The following is a 20089-nucleotide window of genomic DNA, read 5'->3' as shown; positions in this document are numbered from 1 at the left end:
ATCTGGCCAAAACCACCAATTTATCTTGGTGGTTCGAAACACCTTGCCAACGTGGATTTTATGGAAAACTTTCCAAAAGCTGTTTAACAACTTTGAACTGCCATTTGTCCATGGCAAGTACATAATAATAGGTGGGAGTGCTCTGAGCTCCACCTTCTTTAACAGTGAAATCTTTGTCGAGGTCAGACATGAGTGAAAACATGAACCTCATCCCTATGATCGGATGCTGCTCTTCTCTCATCGCTGTCGTTTTTGTTGTATGTTTGTTGTGTTAAGAAGATAAGTGCACAGGATTCTCATCTAAACACCACTCTCAGTAGCATGGCTAGCATCGGAAACTGCCATTGCAAAAAAAAACGAAAAAGAACTTCACCATGAGTACATTGTGGCCTGCTTCTGGAGTATGCAAACACTCCATATGTATTCATAGTACCCTTAATTGAGTACATCAGCTGCTTTGTTCTGGGTTAAAATAGTATAAAGTATAGTACAGGAGTGTAGTCCAATCCTTTTCCTGGAGAGCCACTGTTCTGCCAAGTTTAGCTCAAATCCTAATTAAACACATCTGAACAAGCTAATCAAAGTCTTGAGGATTACTGTAAACTATAAAGGTAGGTGCATTGGAGCTAAACTCTGCAGGACATCTGTCCTCCAGGAGCAGGTTTGGACACCACTGATATAATAGTTTATACCAGGGATAGGCAACATCGGTCCTGGAGTGCCGATGTCCTGCAGAGTTTAGTTCCAACCCTGAAAAAAAACCTCACCTGCCTGTAGCCCTAGTAATTCTGAAGACCTTGATTAGCTTGTTCAGGTGTGTTTGATTAGAGTTGGAACTAAACTCTGCAGGTCATCGGCACTCCAGGACCGACGTTGCCTATCCCTAGTTTATAACTTGGAGAAGGGGTGTCCAACCCAGCTACTGGATGGCCAACTTCCTGCAGAGTTAAGCTGCAACCTTAATTAAACACAATTGAACCAGCTAATTAAGGTCTTAAGGATTACTAGAAACTTTCAGACAGGTGTGTTGTAGCTGGTTTGAGCTTATCTATGCTGGAAGGTTTTCATCCAGGAGCAGGAGGTGTCCAGTCCTGTTTCTGGAGGGCCACTGTCCTGCATAGTTTAGTTCCAACCCTAATTAAACACACCTGAACCAGCTAATCATGGTTTTACTAGGCATACTAAAAACATCAGGCATGTGTGCTGAGGCAATTTGGAGCCAAACTCTGCAGGACAGTGGCCCTCCAAGACCCAAGTTTGGACACCCCTACTTTAGAGTGTCCCCTTGCAGTCTGACATGAGCATAATGAATACAAAATTTCAGTTAGAAATTTCCAATGTGTCAATCTTTAGCTAAAAACTATTTTTTGTCTCCTTTGTAGGCATATGGCCACACACTCCCCACAGAAGACTCATCAGTGCTCATTTTGTGAAAAGATGTTTCACCGCAAAGATCACCTGAAAAACCATCTGCAGACTCACGACCCCAATAAAGAGGCCTTTAAGTGCGAAGAGTGTGGCAAACACTATAACACAAAGCTGGGCTACAAGCGCCACATGGCCATGCACTCAGCCACAGCCGGTGATCTTACCTGTAAGGTGTGCTTGCAAAGCTATGAGAGCACGCCTGCACTCTTGGAGCACCTCAAGAGCCACTCAGGCAAGTCTTCAGGCGGTACCAAGGAGAAGAAACACCCCTGTGACCACTGTGATCGTCGCTTTTACACACGAAAAGATGTTCGCCGACACATGGTGGTACACACGGGACGCAAAGACTTCCTGTGCCAGTACTGTGCCCAACGTTTCGGGCGGAAGGACCATCTGACGCGTCATGTCAAGAAGAGCCACTCACAGGAGTTTCTGAAGATCAAGACAGAGTCCCCAGATATGTTGGGTTTACTTGGGTCTGGGTCTCCACCTTGTGCTGTGAAAGAAGAAATAAGCCCTATGATGTGCAGCATGGGACCTACCAAGGACTCAATGATGGCAAAGTCTTTCCATGGTGCCACCCCTTTTCCCATGGGCATGTACAACCCTCATCCTCTCCAGGCCATGTCCAATCCGGGAGTGGGCCACCATCACTCACTGGTTCCAGGGTCTTTATCCACTGCCATGGGAATGGGTTGCCATATGGAGCCCCCATCATCACTGCACCACCATCACCCACATCATCATCACCATCACCACCCTCACCATCATCACCACTCCCCACCTCCACATCAGCAGCAGCCTCCCCTACAAAATCAGCAACAGCAGCACCCTCAGCCACTGCCCAAGTACCAGCTCGGATCTACCTCATACCTGATGGACAAGCCCCTGAAGGTGGAGATGGAGAGTTTCCTGATGGATCTACAGAGTGGACTCCAGGTTCCTCCGCCACCCTCAGCCAACCCCCACTCAGCAGCTTCACCCAATAAGGAGGGTATGGAACCTCCGGCAGGATTGTCGGATGACCTTTGCGGGGACCCACTCATGTCCAAGAGCCCCGCTGTCATTGCTGAGTCTTTGTGTGCTGCTAACATGGATTTTTCTCATCTGCTGGGATTTCTTCCACTCAATCTGCCACCCTACAGTGCCCCCATGAGTTCAGGAGGACTGGTGATGGGTTATTCCACGCCCTCCACCATTTCTTCTTCCTCATCATCGTCAGCATCTTCGCATGCTGCCGAACCACATGCTGCCACAGCTGCAGTGCCTCTTACCTCTTTGCAACCTCAACCTCAGGAGCAACCAGGCTCCGGTGGGGGTCTCGGTCTTGGGTCTCTGCACCCACTCCCACCAGTGTTCAGCTCTAGCCTCAGTATGACCACTCTGCCTCGCTTTCACCAGGCCTTTCAATGAGGTCCCCACCCCAACCTGGCCTGCCACAGGGCCTCAGGGCAAAGGAGCATTAGTGCTCCACCTAGGGGTGGGGAGGTAGAACACTTGAACACATAGAATCCTTAACAAAAAGCGCACAACAGCTTTTTAATGAGCCTGGAGGAAAACAAGCATATTATTTAGGCTGTCTGAATTTTAGCTATGATTTTTGAATACACTTTTGAACCTCTCCCACCATCCCCTCTCCTACAATTTTGTAGTTAGACAGCAGCATCAGTAGGCCGTAAGGCATGGTACTGCATACTTTATAAAGTAATAATATTATTAGAAAAAGGAAAAGATTAATGTAGAAAAGTTAATCTGTCTTTGAGACTCTGAAAGACTAGTTTGAAGTGATATATGAATTTAGTTTTCTTTTCCAAATGTGAGGCCTGACTTTGCTCTGTTGTCTCTATTCTGTTAAGCTTAAAGTCAGGTAGTAGTTGGTTGCCCTTAAACTAAAACCGTCTTCATAGCCAGGAGTAGAAGAATTAGTGAAGGAATGAAGGAGTGAAATTGGTTTCTTTTTTTCTTTTTGTAAAAAAGACTCAAATCAAATCACTGTTATTACAAATTTCCAAATCAGTTGAAAAACAAATACTGTGCACCTGATTAGATGAAAATATAATCTAAAATGTGTTCTTCCAGGGTTTTTGGTTGCAAATACAAATTTACACTTGTTGGAATGGTCAGTAACTAGTTTTTAAGTGAGAGAAGCAGAGGGACTGAAAATAGAAAGGCAAAGAGGCTAAAAAAAACTGCACAATTTGTTCATTTGGTACAATGTGATCACTGACAGAACTAAAGCAAAAGAAATTTACATTCAAATCTTGCAGGTTTACAATTTATCTCAAAAGAAGCACTTTGTTTACAGCAGAAGGCACTTGACCTCTTTGGGTTGCCAAGGTGACCCACTGAAATCCCCTCCCTTTCCCCACTCTACCTTCACACTTCCTGAAAAGAGACACACGCACACATAAAGTTCAAACATCCCCCAAGTACTTTTGAATACTCCACAGCAATCTGAGTCTGGAAATGCTTTTCCTCCTTCCAGTACTAATTTTAAGTCTCCGTGGCAACTATATCTCACTTCCACATCCTTCCCACCAGATCATGATATAAATATATGTATTTTAAGAATAAAAAAGTATTTTAGTCAGGTTTATATTTTAGAGAGACATACATTGTAGTGATAACCCTGGTATATGTGAATGGAAAAAAAAGACAAAACAAAAACAAGAATATTTTTTGCAGTGTACGAAGTACCACATCAAAAATATATATTATATTTGCTTCTTTTTAAGAACATTTTGTAATTTAGATAGTTGTATTAAAAAAAATTGCTGATGGATTTAAAAAAATGTCTAGCAGGTTTACAGAATTATGTATCTTGCATCATATTGAACAAAATGGATGAAGTATTAGCTTTTCCCTATAGCTTTTCCTGTTCCTTGTTTTTCCATGCGAGTCAAAGGAGATGAATAGGATGGGATTTTACCTGCATATAATAGACTAATAGTGGCATAATCCAGTAGAATGGACTAGTCTTTAATCTTTAGAGCATGAACTAGAGGCCCAAAATGTGATCCAGGTTTCAGTTTGCATTTTTTATTCTCAGTATTCGATCAGACCTGACTGATGCTGTCTATTTGTGTGTTTGGTTGTACAGATTTTAACCTCCGTGATCATTTACACCGTCGCACTGAAATGTTCAGTTTTGATATTACAAAAACTGGAATTTAGAGGAGTTTTTGTCATATAATCTCTTATAAGTTGCCATTTCCCAGCAAGTGGACTGCACAAGTTCTTACCAAATAATCATTCATTACCGATGGCCATGTGAGGAAGGGTTGTGTGGAAAGAAACCGATGATCAATGTACCTGCAGTGAAGGCAGTGCCTCATACAAACAGATATAGTTCTCTCTTTCTCTTCACATCATCCCTTTGGGTAAATCTATTCTGTGTCCAGATCTGTGCTTATAGTGAATGTGAATATCTCACAAGCAGGAAAGACCATAGACAGGTAAAAGGCCACATCGCAAAACTAAGACGAAACAATATTATGCTGCTCTTTGTGCTGTGGTTGCCAGCAACCATAGACCACTCTGGAAACATTTTAAACTGCAAATGATCTTTTAGCAGAAAACATGCACAGTAGTACACGTGAACTGTTTGTCCGTTTTCTCTGTTCCTCAGCTGCTTTGATTCGAATGAACATTTTATGAAAAGGGTCTGAAAAGAGACACAAAGAAGTCACCAGCCTGGTCTTTGACATTCAAAGCATGGGACATTTGATTGGGATATTGCCTAGTCGTTTTGTCATTATATTATTTTCTGTTTGTTGAAACAGGACCTCAAAACAATACAACGCATCACCTCATTTTTTTTTTTTCATACCAAAAACCTGGGGAGAAGAAACTTATTTTTGCACAATTGCTAACTAAAGAATAATTAAATGAGTGTTGCTTATACTTTAAGAGTGATTTTGTTAGAAATAATTGTTTCATAAGAAAGCCAAAAACATTGAGTTTTCCCTACATTAGTGGGATGATAATGATTCACAGGCATTCATGGATTTTTGGTCATTTTCCCAATAAATAAAAAAAAAATTAAAAAAAATGTAAACATAAAAGGTCATTTTAAATGATTTGAACTGTACATTTTGTGTACAGACAAAATTGACAATTCACATATATTTGTCGTTTGGCTTGAAGCTATCCAAACTTAAAAAAAAAAAAAAAAAGATAATTTATCATTTATTTTTAAGAAATAGGAAGATATGTGTTTAACAGAATTAAAGTCTTTTGGCAATTTTAGAGTTTGTCCTCCCTGGGTTTTCTTTGAGCGGATCTGAATTCTAGCACTTTTAAACCTTAAAAAAAAAAAAAAGAAAAAAAGGAGAGCATTGTTTTTAATTTTGTATTTGATCTTGTATGTGCCATTAGTTTGATGTGTAGAGTTTATTCATCTTTATGTCGTTTTTGTTTTTCTCGTTTCCCAAAAGAGTAACAGTATTTTAGATAGATTTTCACAAATATTAACAGCATTGGCCCTTTTCCCACATTGTCTTGTCATACATTTGAGGACGTCATTTAATCTTAAAATAGACGTTAGAGTAACCTTGAATCTTGCAGCATCTGAATTCTGAAACTTGATCAAATCATCAATGCCATAAACAAAAGAAAAAACATTTCCAACTCCATCGATAACTGAGGTGTTTTCAATCAGCATTTATAATAGCAAGCTGGCAGCTTCAACTGGTGTGAAATTATTCCCAGCTCTCTGCCCCCAAAAAAGCACTTTTGGTTCAAATGAAGTTTTATATAATAACTACCTGGATAGTTGGAGCGCAGCATCTGATTTTAGTTTTCAGGTGTTTTTTGTTGTTGTTTTTTTTAACCAGCAAGACAGATTAACCAAGTTAAATTGATATTTTCCTCTGTTGTATCAATGCACTTGTCCTTTATTCCCCAAAATACTAGTTGGTTCCTATAACAGAAATATTAAGGGAAATTATGAGGTAACCAAGCTAGGGTAAATCAAAACAATCCGACTTTTAAGAAAAGGAAAAATTATTCAATAAAATGCTCTTTCGGCTTATAGTGAGAAAATGGGTACGTCCGCAGAGGACAAAATCCACTTGTAGTTTGATATTTTAGCTTAATGTATGTCTTGCATTCCAAGCTTTTTATGTAACTTGTTTAGCAATATAGTCGTTCTATTTTTAGTACTTGCTTATTACCATGACTTCTGGAAAAAAGGTGAAAACTAAAAAATGGAATATTCATCCTTACACTATTTTATATAACATGGAGCGGATGATTGACAGGACGAATTGTTAAAAAATAAAAAAAAATAAAAAAAAGCATAACGGAGACAAACAGTCTGCTTTTTTGTTACACAGCTCACCTGCGGTCAGTTGCTGCATTGTAAAGTTGACAGATTTGTATATTGGTTGATCCAAAGAGATGACATTACAACAAACCTATTTACTTATTGTACAGTACATTGTACCATTTGACTTGTAATGTGTTATGTTAAAAATTATTAAAAGACAAACCCACGGTTTCATATTTCTGGTGTCCTTTTTTTAAGCGTCTGATTTCCTGTCTGCAGCGGTGGGACAGGGTGCGAGAAGAAACGGGTTGGTTATGGCTGAAAACTGCCATTCACATACCATACGGCCAGAACCGGAAACCACACCACAGCACACAAATGAAAAGGCCTAGAACGGCACAATACCAAGTAATAAAAAACTGAGCTATAGCCAGGCTTAATTATAAAGTCTATCTCAAACCTATACTTTCACATCTCCAAGCGTTGTTTTAGGCCCAAAATGCCCACCAACAATACATAACGCACCATAATTTCTCATGTGAAATTATGACTTAAATCTGGAGGAATCTAAGGTTTTACAGTATTGTATTCCAAGAACAGCCAAGGCTCTGACTTCCTACTCTTCTGAGAAATTGCTCCCAGAACGGCCGAATTGGAGAAAATGCTCATGTGTAACATGCTGAGCAAACAAACAATGTTCTCAACAAAACATGGACGGTGTTTCAAATGTCAACATATTGGCACCTTTATTGTTTTATACATTACAGATGGACATTCTTAAAAGAGAAAGGAAAGGACTCTTAAAGAAAAAAAATAACATGCTAAAACAATTACATAATGGGACAAACGGCTCCACAAAAAAAAAAAGACTAAAATGCAACAATATAAAGCACTGTATTTACACCATAAACATACACAGACCCATTGACCCAATGCAACAGGCAGAATAAAGTACATCTGTAGAAAATGTTTTCTGTAGTTCTTGCATTTATTCATGAAGTCACATGTGAGGACAACAGATGAAGAAGCCAGCCCGATCCAAACGCAGTAGATTTTGCTAGTGTTTTAAACTACTGAATCCTGCATCTGCTTCACGTCACTGCACAAGAGTCAGAATTGGGATCCAAATATTGTATCTTGTGTTTTGAGCGAGCTAAAAATGATAGCCATGTTAAATTAATATCTATAAAGTACCATGGATGTAAGCAAATATACCACTACCTGCTGGGCACTGCACACGTTTGTGTTGATACCCTTGAATTTTGGGGTAACTCCACCAAAATACATCCGTTTTTGGCTACAGCAATAGTTCATAGGTGAAGTCAATACACGGCAGAAAGATTTGTACATAAAAATGGCTTTTCTAATGTGGAACATCAAATTTGTGTGACCTTGAAAAACCAGACCTTTTTCTTAATGGCAAATAACAAACAAACAATGTGATACTGCATCATTATAAGAGTCTTTTGGGTCCAATGACCATCAAACACAAGGAGATCTACTTTTTTAATGTCCTTGTCTTATGTCTTTACATCCCATAATTTCATTCCATGCCAAAATATGACCACACACACACACACACTCAACAAGACAAGCATTCAAGAACTCAGTTCTGAATCAAAGACAGGAGCAAGTTGAAATCAAATGTTATATTAAAAGGACACAATGTTAATTTGTAAAATGGTATATGCAACTAACCCTCAATGTCTTCAAAAGCATGAGACCCAGCCTTTAAACAATTTATGAATGTTGCTGAAGGCATTTTTTTTGTCTCACAAGGTTCTGTTTAAACATCTCATTCTCAGAAACACAAACTGCCATAAAATCCCTAGTGTGTGTGTGTACAGAGCGTATAAAAAAACAAAACAGACTGTCTAAATAATGTGTACACAGTGGGATTCAATTTATTTTACGGTTAATACCGGTTTAAGCCAAAAATAATGTCGTACACCCCCTCTGCCATTAAAAACATAAGGTGTTGAATAGGAAAGACACTTCAGTAAATAAAACAGGTCTACTGTAACAAGCTGAAGTAAAGATAGTTACCTTGTTGACAAAATAGAAAACAGCGTAGACTAGGACATAAAAGGCAGAACCTCCGGACACGAGAAATGTCCTCCACCACCACCGATAGTCCTGTAGGGGGAGGAGCCACAATGATTGACAGGTGTTTATTCAGTGTCTACTGACAGCTCTGTTCAAGTTGTACCACACCGAGTGCATATCGTCTCTATTTTAGAGGTGCTTTAGCATGCTTGCCGTTCATTCAAATCAAGTGACCTTCGCTTTTGTTATCATAACTCTTAATATTTGCCTGTTTATCTTCTGCCTGAGTGAGTGTCTTTGTGTGGACATTGAGTCAAAGAAACACCAAATAAATGAAACTGAGCAGCATTTTGGCACACAGGAGGGTCTAAATGTTGTCCGGAGAAGTTTTGAGAGTGGATTTATTGTAATTACATTTTATTTGTATTATACCTGTGGTGTTGTGTTTAATGCATAGCTGTACACGTAACAGCAAATATTTACTGTTGCAAATACTAAACAGCTCAGTTCCCTTGAGCTCCATGACCATATACCCACCTCTGCACAAAGCTGGAAGTACACCATCACAATGCTGATTTGAGAGCAGGAAACCACAAGAATAATGAAGACAAGGAAGAGGAAGCCAAACAGGTAATAAAACTGGTTTTCCCAGATAGCCTATATGAAAGTATAACACACCTCAGTGAGCTTATTTATTCACAACATCAATATGACATTTACCAGATGTATGCACTATATAAATTATTCGACTTACACTAAAGATGAAGAAGAGCTCAATAAACATGGCGCCAAATGGCAGGATTCCTGCCATCAGGATACTAAAGAGAGAGATCAATAATCACATCAAGCATGCACTGAAGTTAAAACTGCTAAATCAACTAATCACAGACTGCACAAAGAGTGTCACATACCCAACAAACTTGTTCATGTACCAGCGTTGCTCAGGGACCTGGCGGGGAATCTGATTGGTACGAACTGGATTGTCATACGGCTGCTTTCGGAAACCAAAATAGTAGCCCAGATACACGAGAGGCATAGAAATGCCAAACCACATACACAACAGAGCCAGCATTGTAGTGAAAGGAACCTGAAATATGCGCAGATGAGAGATGGCAGTCAGTGTACAGGAACATTCAAGCTGAACAAGAGGAAGTTGCTTGATGAAGCATACAACTTGACTAGTTTCTGTCTGAAACAAATGGCTGTTCTTCTAATGGATCACACAGACTCATGAATTATCGTTTCAAACAAGTGTTTAAATAAGTCTAATGACTCCTTTACAGAGTAAAACTGTAAATCCATCACTGAAAGGGATTACTGACATACTACCAAAAGTTTAAAGGAGACATATTATGCCCCTTTTTACAATATGTAATGCAAGTCTCTGGTGTCCCCAGAATGTATCTGTGAAGTTTCAGCTCAAAATACCCCACAGATCATTTATTATACCATTTTGAAAACGCCTATTTTGAGTGGAAGCAGAAACACGCTGTTTTTCGTGCCAGTCTCTTTAAAAGCAAATGAGCTGCTGCTCTCCGCCCCCTTTTCCAGAATAGAGCTGCGCCATTACAGCTCGTTTCTGCTAAAAAAACAAACATCTGTTTTGGTTCTGATTATCATGTTTACGCTGAAATCATGCGTTTTAAACCATATGAGTTTAAACTTCTTATATATGGTTTTCTGAGCGCACACATCTGAAGCACACGGACAGAAAGCGGCTGTCACAGCATGAGAGTACTAAACTAAGTTCTCATTCACACACAAGTTTACGTTAAAAACACACGAGTTACAAAAAACAGTCGGTTTTGTCTGTGAAGGTAAACAGCTGGGAAATAAATTGCATGTTTATTTTAGATCTGTGTGGCAGCAGCAATATACATTAAATAAATTAATAAATCACTGCTCTGTTGTCTCCTCTGACACTGGGACTGTAAATAGTGTTCTGTGCTCGTCTGTGCAGCCAATGACAGAACAGTTTTGCTCAAACTTTCGCCATGACATTAGAACTGCTACACCGTTGTCGCTTGCGAAAACACAATAACGGCGCCGAGGGTGGAAACTTACAGATTAAGGGGCGGTAATATTATAATGAGATCCCTTTGCCACATCACCAAGGGAGCGTAATCAGACGCGCTCGTTTTCTCAGACGCTTTCAGAAAAAGGTTTACCAAAACAAAGTCACTGGGTTAATCTTTTTCATGTTTCCTTGGTTGGTAGATGCACCGGGGACCTGATTATAGCACTTAAAACCTGGAAAAGTCAGATTTTCATGATATGTCACCTTTAAAGTCAGCAAGATTTGTTTTTTGCTTGAAATTAAAATTAAGAAATGAACACAAGAATGCATCAAATTGATCAAGAGTGACCAAAAATAAAAACACATTGTTGGACATTGTTACAAAATATTTTTAATTCAATTAAATGCTGTTCTTTTATCATCAAAAACCCTTAAAAAAATGTACCACAGTTTCCACAAAAATACTCTGCATAACAACTGTTTTTAATATTGATAACATAATATTAAAAAAATAATAATAATAAATGTTCCTTCAGCACCAGATTAGCATATAGGATCACGCGACACTAAAGACTAGAGTAATGGCTGCTGAAAATTTAGCTTTGCCATCACATTTTAAAATGTATTCAAATAGAAAATAGTTATTTTAAATTGTAATAACATTTCACAATATTTCTGTTTTTACTGTATTTTTGTATGTTTCCAAAAATTTTTAACGACCCCAATCTTTTGAACAGTAGCGTATCTCCAAATGGCTGAACAGTTTTGTTTCCTTATTAATTTTAAATTAGTAATAAAGGTTATTAACAAAACAAACATATAAATAGCCTTATATAACCTTTCTGCCTAAACAGCTAATTGCATCAGTCTGACCAGATACCTACAGCACCAGAAGAGTGTTCTCCCCAGATGAAACAGTTCAAAACAAAACAGATGCTAAAGACGACAGCTGGGTACAGAGTTGCAGTCTAGAGTGACACACATAAACATAAATGTTATTATATTTCCTTATTCTTTCAGCCAGGTAATCTCATTTATTTTCATGCCACAAATGCATCAAGAGTTTGTACTCACACAGAAAGCACCTTTCTTCCATCTGTGGCCTTTAAGAGTGCGGTAAAGTCTTCCAGCAAAGTAACCTCCGAACAAACTGCAGGACAAAACACATGGGCAGTGTTTAAATATGGCCACGTTTGAAAAAGCAAAACCTGAAAGTACATGGTGTTTTTATTGTGTATTTACCCCATAAACATGAAGAGGAAGCAGGCTGTTGTCATCAGAGCTCCTCGACTGGATGGAGACAACATCCCGAGCATAGCCACAACTACAAAACACACATGCACAGTTTCATCATATCTATGAATCATGTATCAAAAATGTTGAATTAATGAACATTTAACAAGCAAGGGATATGTAGCACTGTATGAATGACAGTCATTCTAATTATGTGGGAAATTTTTTCTGCCGTTCTGAGCACGCAGATTCCATACAGGCCTGGTCATTAGCAATTAGCTTCATATGCTACCCTAAAACAAAATCAAAAAGATCAGCGTAATACTCACAGATAACAATGAGAATCATGCAGAAGAGCTGGATGCCAGATCCCAACAGGGAACTAAGAATCATGGGATAATGAGGTGGGCGGAAAACGTCACCATGGACATTCTTCCAACCAGATTCCTCCATTGTGTCTTCCTATTAGTGACAAACAGAGAAAAAGCACCGAGATAACATCATGTAAGAGATAAGAATCAGAAGGCAAGCAACCAATCAGAATGCATCTTACAATGTCATCTTCTCTATTGTAGTTGGCAATGTCCTTCCTCAGCGTCCTTATGATGATCATACTCAGGATGCCTACAGACATACATTTGCTTAGATACCAAGACACCAGTACAATAGAAAAAGTGCTTCGAAATAAAGCAGACAAATGAGTATGAAGATGAAAATCAGCCTCACCTGACAGAAAGAACACCACGACTACAGAGTTGACGATGGAGAACCAGTGGATCTGCACATCGCTCATGGTGAGGTACGTGTCCCAGCGAGAGGCCCATTTCACCTCACTCTCCTGCAATGAAGAACAGAGCAGCGGTTTATGAGACAAACAAGATCATGTAAGGCACAGACAGTATTCTTGACTGAGGCGGCAAAGTGTCTCACCTCCCAGTGCACAGAGTAGGTAAAGAGAATTCTGTTCTCTTTAGTCGGGTCGATCTCCTGAGGGACGGGGGCAACCGTTTCAGGTAATGTGCATGTGTTTCGCTCGTCTGATTTTATATCTAGAACACATGAGTGAAGGAAGAACAAACAAAATGGTAGTAAATAAACAAAGTGTCTTTGTGACTTTTTAGGTCTATACACAGTACAATATTTTCAACATACAGTATGATATAAATGCATATAAATAAAAATATGAATACAAATAAAATAGATTTAAATATTTAAGAATACAATACAGTTGAAATGTCTGGGTAGGTGAGGTGTTATTTAAAGGGGTGAAATGATGCGATTTAAATTTTTCCTTTCTCTTTGGAGTGTTACAAGCTCTTGGTGCATAAAGAAGATCTGTAAAGTTGCAAAAACTAAAGTCTCAAATCCAAAGAGATATTCTTTATAAAAGTTAAGAGTCAACCACGCCTACCTAAAACGGCTCGTTCTAACACGCCCCCACATACAGTGGGGAAAAAAAGTATTTAGTCAGCCACCAATTGTGCAAGTTCTCCCACTTAAAAAGATGAGAGAGGCCTGTAATTTTCATCATATCACCCCACCTATCAACATGTTTCACAATTTAAATTTTACATTTCCTTGCATTGCTGGTGACTTACCTTCTAATTTTACACTCTTTGGCATCACCTCGAAACGTACAACTCTGTAATTGTGTTCGACATCCTCCTCCACCTTTTCTTTGTGGTAGTACAGGATGAATGACAGATGGTTGTGCAAATAGAACTACAAGGGCAGAGCAAGACAGTATGTGTCAATCAATCATGCAAAATCAGAAGTGAGAACCAAAATGATATCACCAAAAATAATGCATATTTCCACGATAGGTCAATAGGTGCAATTTTCTGTTATGGAAATCAATGTCCATGAATAAATAATTGCTCACTGTCTACATCTATAGACTGGCATAAAATTCTGCTAATGAAAATGATGCTCTTCAGGACTACCTTGTTGTTTTCGGTGAAGCCGAGTCTGTAGCCATGCTCAAACTGGATATCCTTCTGTGTGTCCTTCCTCTGTTCCTCTTCCATTCCTTCCTCTTTGTTTGGGTAAAGCTCCAGCCGTGTGGCCACAGGGAGGTTATCTGCAATACTGTTCATATGAATAACACATTAATCAAAAACTACTGACAACAATGAACTACGCAGATATTGTGGATTTGCATCTCTAGGTGGAGATTTGCATGAATTAGGATATTCAGCATAAAATAATGTACTGTTCAAAAGTTTGGTGTTAGATAGATTTGTTTTTGAAAAGTCTATTACGTTCACCAAGACTGCTTTTATTTGATCAAAAATACAGAAAAAAACTCATATTGAAAAATATTACAATGTAAAATAACTGTTTTCTATGATAATATTATTGAGATGTATTTTTTTCCTGATGGAGAAGCCATCACTCCAGTCTTCAGTGTCACATGCTCGTTTAGAAATCATTCTAATATGCTGATTTGCTGCACAAGAAACATTTCTTATTAACATCAGTGTTGAAAACAGTTGTGCTGCTCATTTCTTTCCTTTTTGGAAACCCCGATACACGGTTTCAGGATTCTTTAATGAACAAAGTTCAAAAGCATTTATTTGAAATACAAATATCTGTAATGATGTTAAAGTCTTTGTCTCTTTTGATTTATCTAATACATACTTGCTGAATAAATGTATTAATATAAAAACACTCCTGACCATACTTTTTCACAGTAGTGTATAATTTAATTTATTTTTTGTAAATGATGATGTTAATGCAAGTCGACTTGTCTAACTAATCTATTTCCACTTTCATTAGAGCTTGCAGAAATAAGTTGTTGTGCATTTGAATTTTTACTTTTGACATGTCTTATATATAGAAAAATACTTTTCAGGAAAAAAAAAGCCAGCACTTCGCATTTGGGCTTCTTTCATGAAACACTAGCAGAAATAACGTTTAAACTGATGCATTTCATTGAATGTGTAATGTTTCATCAATGAGGCCGGAGAGTGTGGTCAGTTGAGGAGGGACTCACAGGTGGACATAGTACTCTTCTTGGATGCGCTCAGCTAGCAGCTTGCTCTCCTCCACGCTGAGTTTGATGGGATCATCAGGCTTTTTACACAACACCTCACACTTCTTGTCCAGGTTCATGAGAACAGTGTACAGTGTGTTTACGATACGGTCTCCTCGCAACACCTCACCTGATCACATATCATCATTACCAAAATGAGAAACATAGAAATGTCAACCTTCTCACTGCAAGCTTTTGTTTTTAAACCTATAAATGCTTAAAGGGATAGTTCACCCAAAAAATGAAAATTACCCCATTTACTCACCCTCAAGCCATTCTAGGTATATATAACTTTCTTCTTTCATATGAAAACAATCAGAGTTATTAAATACAAAACTAAATGTCTTTATAATGGCAGTGAATGGGTATTGAGATTCAGTAGCCCAATAAAATTGTGCATCCATCCATCATAAAAAGTGCTCCATACGGCTCTGGGGTGTTAATAAAGGCCTTTTTGTTTGTGTAAGAAAAATATCCATATTTAAAACTTTATAAACCGTAATCTCTAGCTTCTGCTAACTGCCGTACACACACGTTCACGAGAGAGTGGTGTTCCAGCGGATGATGTAGGATGTAGCGTAATCGCCGGTGAGTAGGGATGTAACGATTAACCGCGAGCCGGTTGAAAATCGATTCAAATATGTGACGATTCAAATCGGTTGAGATGCTAAACAAATCGCGATTCAATTAGGGGTAGGTGTTTATATGAATGTATGAGGGGAACTTACTGTCTTTAGAAAAAAGTTTAGATGGTATTTTTTCTTTTCATCTTGCCTCTGTATAATGCATATTAAAGTTCATAAGTGCAGCGCTGCTTTGTTTACAGCGGAAACCAAGGAAATGCTTTAAACGCCACCTGCTGGCAGAGAGTGCATCTGCATCTCATTCAGCTCGTCTGCTGTGTGTTTCATGCAGATATTTTTTATTTATAGTTTCACAAAACTGAAGTCAAACCATTCTGTTTTTGCTTCAAATTTCGAAATTATACAACAATTTAGATTTAAAAACTGATTATGTTGCATATTTGCAGCATCTTTGTTTGGATCATTATTAAAATGCAGTGGTTGCCTTTCATTTTAAAAGGAAAGAGCACAGACAAAGCCTTAGTTTGTTTATATGAAGAGATTTCTTTTATTTGTGTTATTTAATTTGGGGCTTGGTTTAAAATTTCAATGTAGTTTTGTTATTTACATTATATTTAAATTTTGATATTTAGCAGACACTTATCCAAAGCGACTTACAAATGAGGACAATAGAAGAAAATAAAACCAACAAAAGGGCAATAATATGCAAGTGCTATATTATTATAGTGTCACATTTCAATTTAACAAAGAAACGTGCAGCATTTTGTCCAAGCAATAATAAAAGGACACATTTAATTTATAATTTGTCTTAAATCTCATTTTTTTAAAGAAATCGTGAATCGAATCGTGAAAGCAAAGTCGTAAATCGAATCGAATTGAGAGTTGAGTGAATCGTTACATCCCTACCGGTGAGAAATCATGGGGTAATTTTAATTTTTGGGTGAACTATCCCTTTAAATATTTCAGACATGTGACTGCAGTGAAATGACACATGATCCTTACCGAGGTTCTCTGCCTTGTAAAAGATGACATCAGGCTTACAGAAGGGAAGCGAATAGTACTCATAGGGCAACTGTGTTCTAGAGCTCGTCAATTTTACAGCCTGGTAATTAAAAACAGGTAAATTTTATAAACACCACAATACAAAAATCTAGAAACCTGTGGAGAAAGAATCTGTGGAATGAGTGATAAAGATGTCAAACACTGTGGCCTGTATCTAGTTCAATAAATATTGGAAAGACATGTCTGTGTGGAAAACAAGTGGTCAATACATAAGTAAACTACCCTAGAACCTGATGTGTCTAGAGCAAAAGTGTTGTTTTTTTAGCATTTCTAAAGTGAAAGAAATAATTAAGCCAGAGTTAAAAGGCAAATCCCAACTCAAATTTGTAACTCAAATTCTTTATTATAATTTTTTTTTTTAAAGTGAGAGGCTTCACCTTTATTTCAACAGGGCTGTTCTGGTGGAAATTCATAGGTGCAACCCCTGGTACATAAAAAGGTGTTACTAAAGGCAGCGTGGACACTATTAACAGTGCCCACATCTCCTACAAAGACAAAAAAGACACACAAAGCCAAATTTCTTTAGTTACTCATCTCTAATCTTGTTGCAAAACCAAAAAGCACATTGACAGTCAACACTTTAAATAAAATCATACATTCTTGTAACACTGAACAATGGCCAGGTGATTGTAATTTTACTTATACTGATGTTAATATTGAGCTCTGCTGTTGGAGTGAATACCCTCTATTACACAACCAGGTGATAAATGATCCATAAACTATACTGACAGGTAAAGCAAGGTGAATGTGAAACGACCTTAATTACATGTCCAGACAAACAATTACAGTCATCAAACGAAAAAAAACAGCACTGCACTTTTTTTTTTTCATTGTCTTTATCACTCTCGCTTTTCTGTGTTTGCGCGGTCCAGACCAGAGTATGCACTCTAAAAAATGCGAAACGACCTTAATTACATGTCCAGACAAACAATTACAGTCATCAAACGAAAAAAAGAAAAAAAACAGCACTGCACTTTTTTTTCATTGTCTTTATCACTCTCGCTTTTCTGTGTTTGCGCGGTCCAGACCAGAGTATGCACTCTAAAAAATGCTGGGTTGTTTCAACCCAATGTTGGGTCAAATATGGACTAACCCAACTGTTGGGGTAAAAAGCTAATTTAAAAATGTAACCAAAATTTAACCCAACAGTTGGGTTAGTCCATATTTGACCCAACATTGGGTTGAAACAAGCTTTTTTTAGAGTGTGTGAGTGGTGTGGAGTGGAAACATAGTACAGTTGGAGTAATACAGTCGCAATGAAACAGAAGTAGCGACAGATCTTCTCTTCTGTATCGTGGCGCATGTCTGAGTGAAACAGGTTACCAAAATAAAAAATAAAAATTGGTTTTATGCATGGATCGTTGATTTACATTTTGAGATGTGGGTGTTGCACTCAAACATGAAGTCGACTGCAAGAAAGAGGCAGGGCTTAAGCAGACTGAATGATTGGAGTCCTGCAGATGTCACTAGAGAGAAACATCCTAATTATTGGATTTACACATTACACAGTTATGACATTTTGATTTAAGGTTATGAGGTCAGAAAATTACAAGTGTAACATAAGTGGATGAATAATAGTGTGAATTTTCCTTTCATACCGACTTTAAGCAACAACACTCTTTTCACACACTTCTTTCCTCACAAAATCAGTTACACTTAAATCAATGCAGAATGCTCATTTATTTACTTAACTGGTAAGTTGTCGTTTAATTATGCTGGGAAATGTGCAGTCAGTTTCGTGTCGGGGTTATTTTGCAATAATTAATGGCCCATTATTTAATACAATGACATAAATGGTCTCCAAACTCTTCATATTAAACCAAAACTTTATTCAACTGTCGACAAGTGTCAGTGGACACATTCACAAACGCTGCCAACACATTAATAAATTATGAAGGGAATTAATTCAGCAAGTGTGATTTGATTACTTTATCAGCATCATCTTCCTTATATTTCGTGAGGCAGTGAATGCTAAAGCAGCGCAAACGCATTACAATGACTGACAGAGCAGATACAGACCGTTTACTATGAAACACCGTCGCTTTTTTTAAAGTAACGAGAGCTGTCTGCATCATATGGCTTAGGTTTTAGATTAGATCAGGATTTTAACTCGTTCTCGCTCTTAGCAAACACTCGATAATTAGCTACCTGCTAAGTGTTTATGCTAGCCGGCTGTTTTTTTTTTAATCGGCATCCACGGCGCGGAAATAGCCAATCCCATCAAATGACACACTAACAATGAGCAACGCAAAACAAAATGGTTTAAATTAGGTCATCTCTGCCAGTGTGAAATCAAACCTTTTGTGAAATAGACAAACAGAAGTCACTTTAGCGTCGGTACTCACCAGCGCCGCCGCCGCCGCCATCTTGACTACGCGTGTCATCGCAGACGTCACAGGAAGGATGTCATTTCTTCTTCTTCTTCTTCTTCTTCTTCTTCTTCTTTGGTGTTTTATTGGCGGTAGGATGTCATTTCACTCTCAAAGCTCACGAGGAAGTCAAGGCTTATGAATATTGACAAAAGAGGGTGGCAACAGCTCAGTGGAAGTTTCAGCATTTAAACGAGGAATTTAAAATGTAAATCATATTTATCAATATATGTAGTTGTGAAGATTTATGGATTCAATTTCCTTATTAATTTTTATACAGTTTTAATACACTGTGGCCTTTAATTCTTTATCATTAGTAATATCAACCTTAATATGAATGGATAATATATACATACACACATGCACAGTGGGTATAAAAAAGAATCACCCCCCTTTACAATAATCAAATTTTGTTGGTTTGCAGCCTGAAATGAGATGGACACAGTTTATGTTTTATGCAGCTGTATTTACTCAGTGCAACTTATAACATCCAAGTGAAAGATATAACACCAACATGTCAGAGGAAAACAGAATCACGGAGTTGGAAACATGATCACCCCCTTGTGTCAGTATTTTGTTGAACCACCTTTTGCTTTAATTGCAGCCTTTAGTCTGTTGGGATATGTCTCTGTCTCTACTAACTTTCCACATCTAGACTTTGGAATATTTGCTCACTCTTCTTTGCAGAACTGCTCAAGTTCAGTTAAATTTGATGGTGAGCGTTTGTGGACTGCAGTCTTCAAGTCATTTCACAGATTTTTTCAGTGGGGTTTAAGTCTTGGCTCTGATTAGGCCATGCAAAGACATTCACCTTTTTCTCCTTCAACCACTGTGTGCTCAGTTTTGCTGTGTGCTTTGGGTCATTGTCATGTTGGAAGGGAAACCTTCTTCCCATTAACAACTTTCTTGCAGAGAGCAACAGATTTTCCTCAAGAATTTGATGGTATTTTGCCCCATCCATTTTTCCTTTTATCCTGACAAAAGCTCCAGTCTCTGCTGCAGAGAAACACCCCCATAAAAGGATATTACCACCTCCATGCTTTACTG

The 20089-nt window shown here is 38.1% G+C and overlaps 2 protein-coding genes across 3 annotated transcripts in view; one reads left to right on the top strand and one right to left on the bottom strand.

Moving 5' to 3' along the window:
• Positions 1-3126, top strand: part of LOC107559482 (zinc finger protein PLAGL2-like) — a 40728-nt gene extending 37602 nt beyond the window's left edge. Inside the window, exon 4 of the mRNA XM_016243327.1 lies at positions 1383-3126. Coding sequence (XP_016098813.1) covers positions 1383-2841 — 1459 coding nt within the window. The 3' untranslated portion in view covers positions 2842-3126. The remainder of the gene's footprint in view (positions 1-1382) is intronic.
• Positions 3127-8644: 5518 nt separating this feature from the next.
• LOC107559481 (transmembrane 9 superfamily member 4-like) lies at positions 8645-19124 on the bottom strand. 2 transcript variants are annotated; one of them, XM_016243325.1, is made up of 18 exons: positions 19019-19123; positions 18044-18139; positions 17051-17158; positions 16614-16713; positions 14989-15157; positions 13937-14081; positions 13592-13715; positions 12924-13042; positions 12720-12831; positions 12547-12617; positions 12323-12455; positions 12003-12084; positions 11835-11910; positions 11645-11728; positions 9655-9830; positions 9498-9561; positions 9281-9400; positions 8645-8833 (listed from the first exon to the last, which is right to left on the bottom strand). In XM_016243325.1, exons 3-18 carry the CDS (start codon positions 17153-17155, stop codon positions 8660-8662), a joined length of 1854 nt encoding a protein of 617 aa, XP_016098811.1. In that variant the 5' UTR covers positions 17156-17158; positions 18044-18139; positions 19019-19123; the 3' UTR covers positions 8645-8659. The 2 variants fall into 2 exon arrangements, with proteins under 2 accessions (XP_016098811.1, XP_016098810.1); XM_016243324.1 differs by lacking the exon at positions 18044-18139 and having other exon boundaries at positions 19019-19124.
• Between the last annotated feature and the right edge of the window lie 965 nt (positions 19125-20089).

The sequence above is a fragment of the Sinocyclocheilus grahami genome, unplaced genomic scaffold (genome assembly GCF_001515645.1).
Source record: "Sinocyclocheilus grahami isolate Dianchi unplaced genomic scaffold, SAMN03320097.WGS_v1.1 scaffold687.1, whole genome shotgun sequence".
Classification (NCBI taxonomy): domain Eukaryota; kingdom Metazoa; phylum Chordata; class Actinopteri; order Cypriniformes; family Cyprinidae; genus Sinocyclocheilus; species Sinocyclocheilus grahami.
The sequence above is the reverse complement of the archived record's forward strand: the minus strand, read 5'-3'. Positions and strand labels throughout refer to the sequence as shown.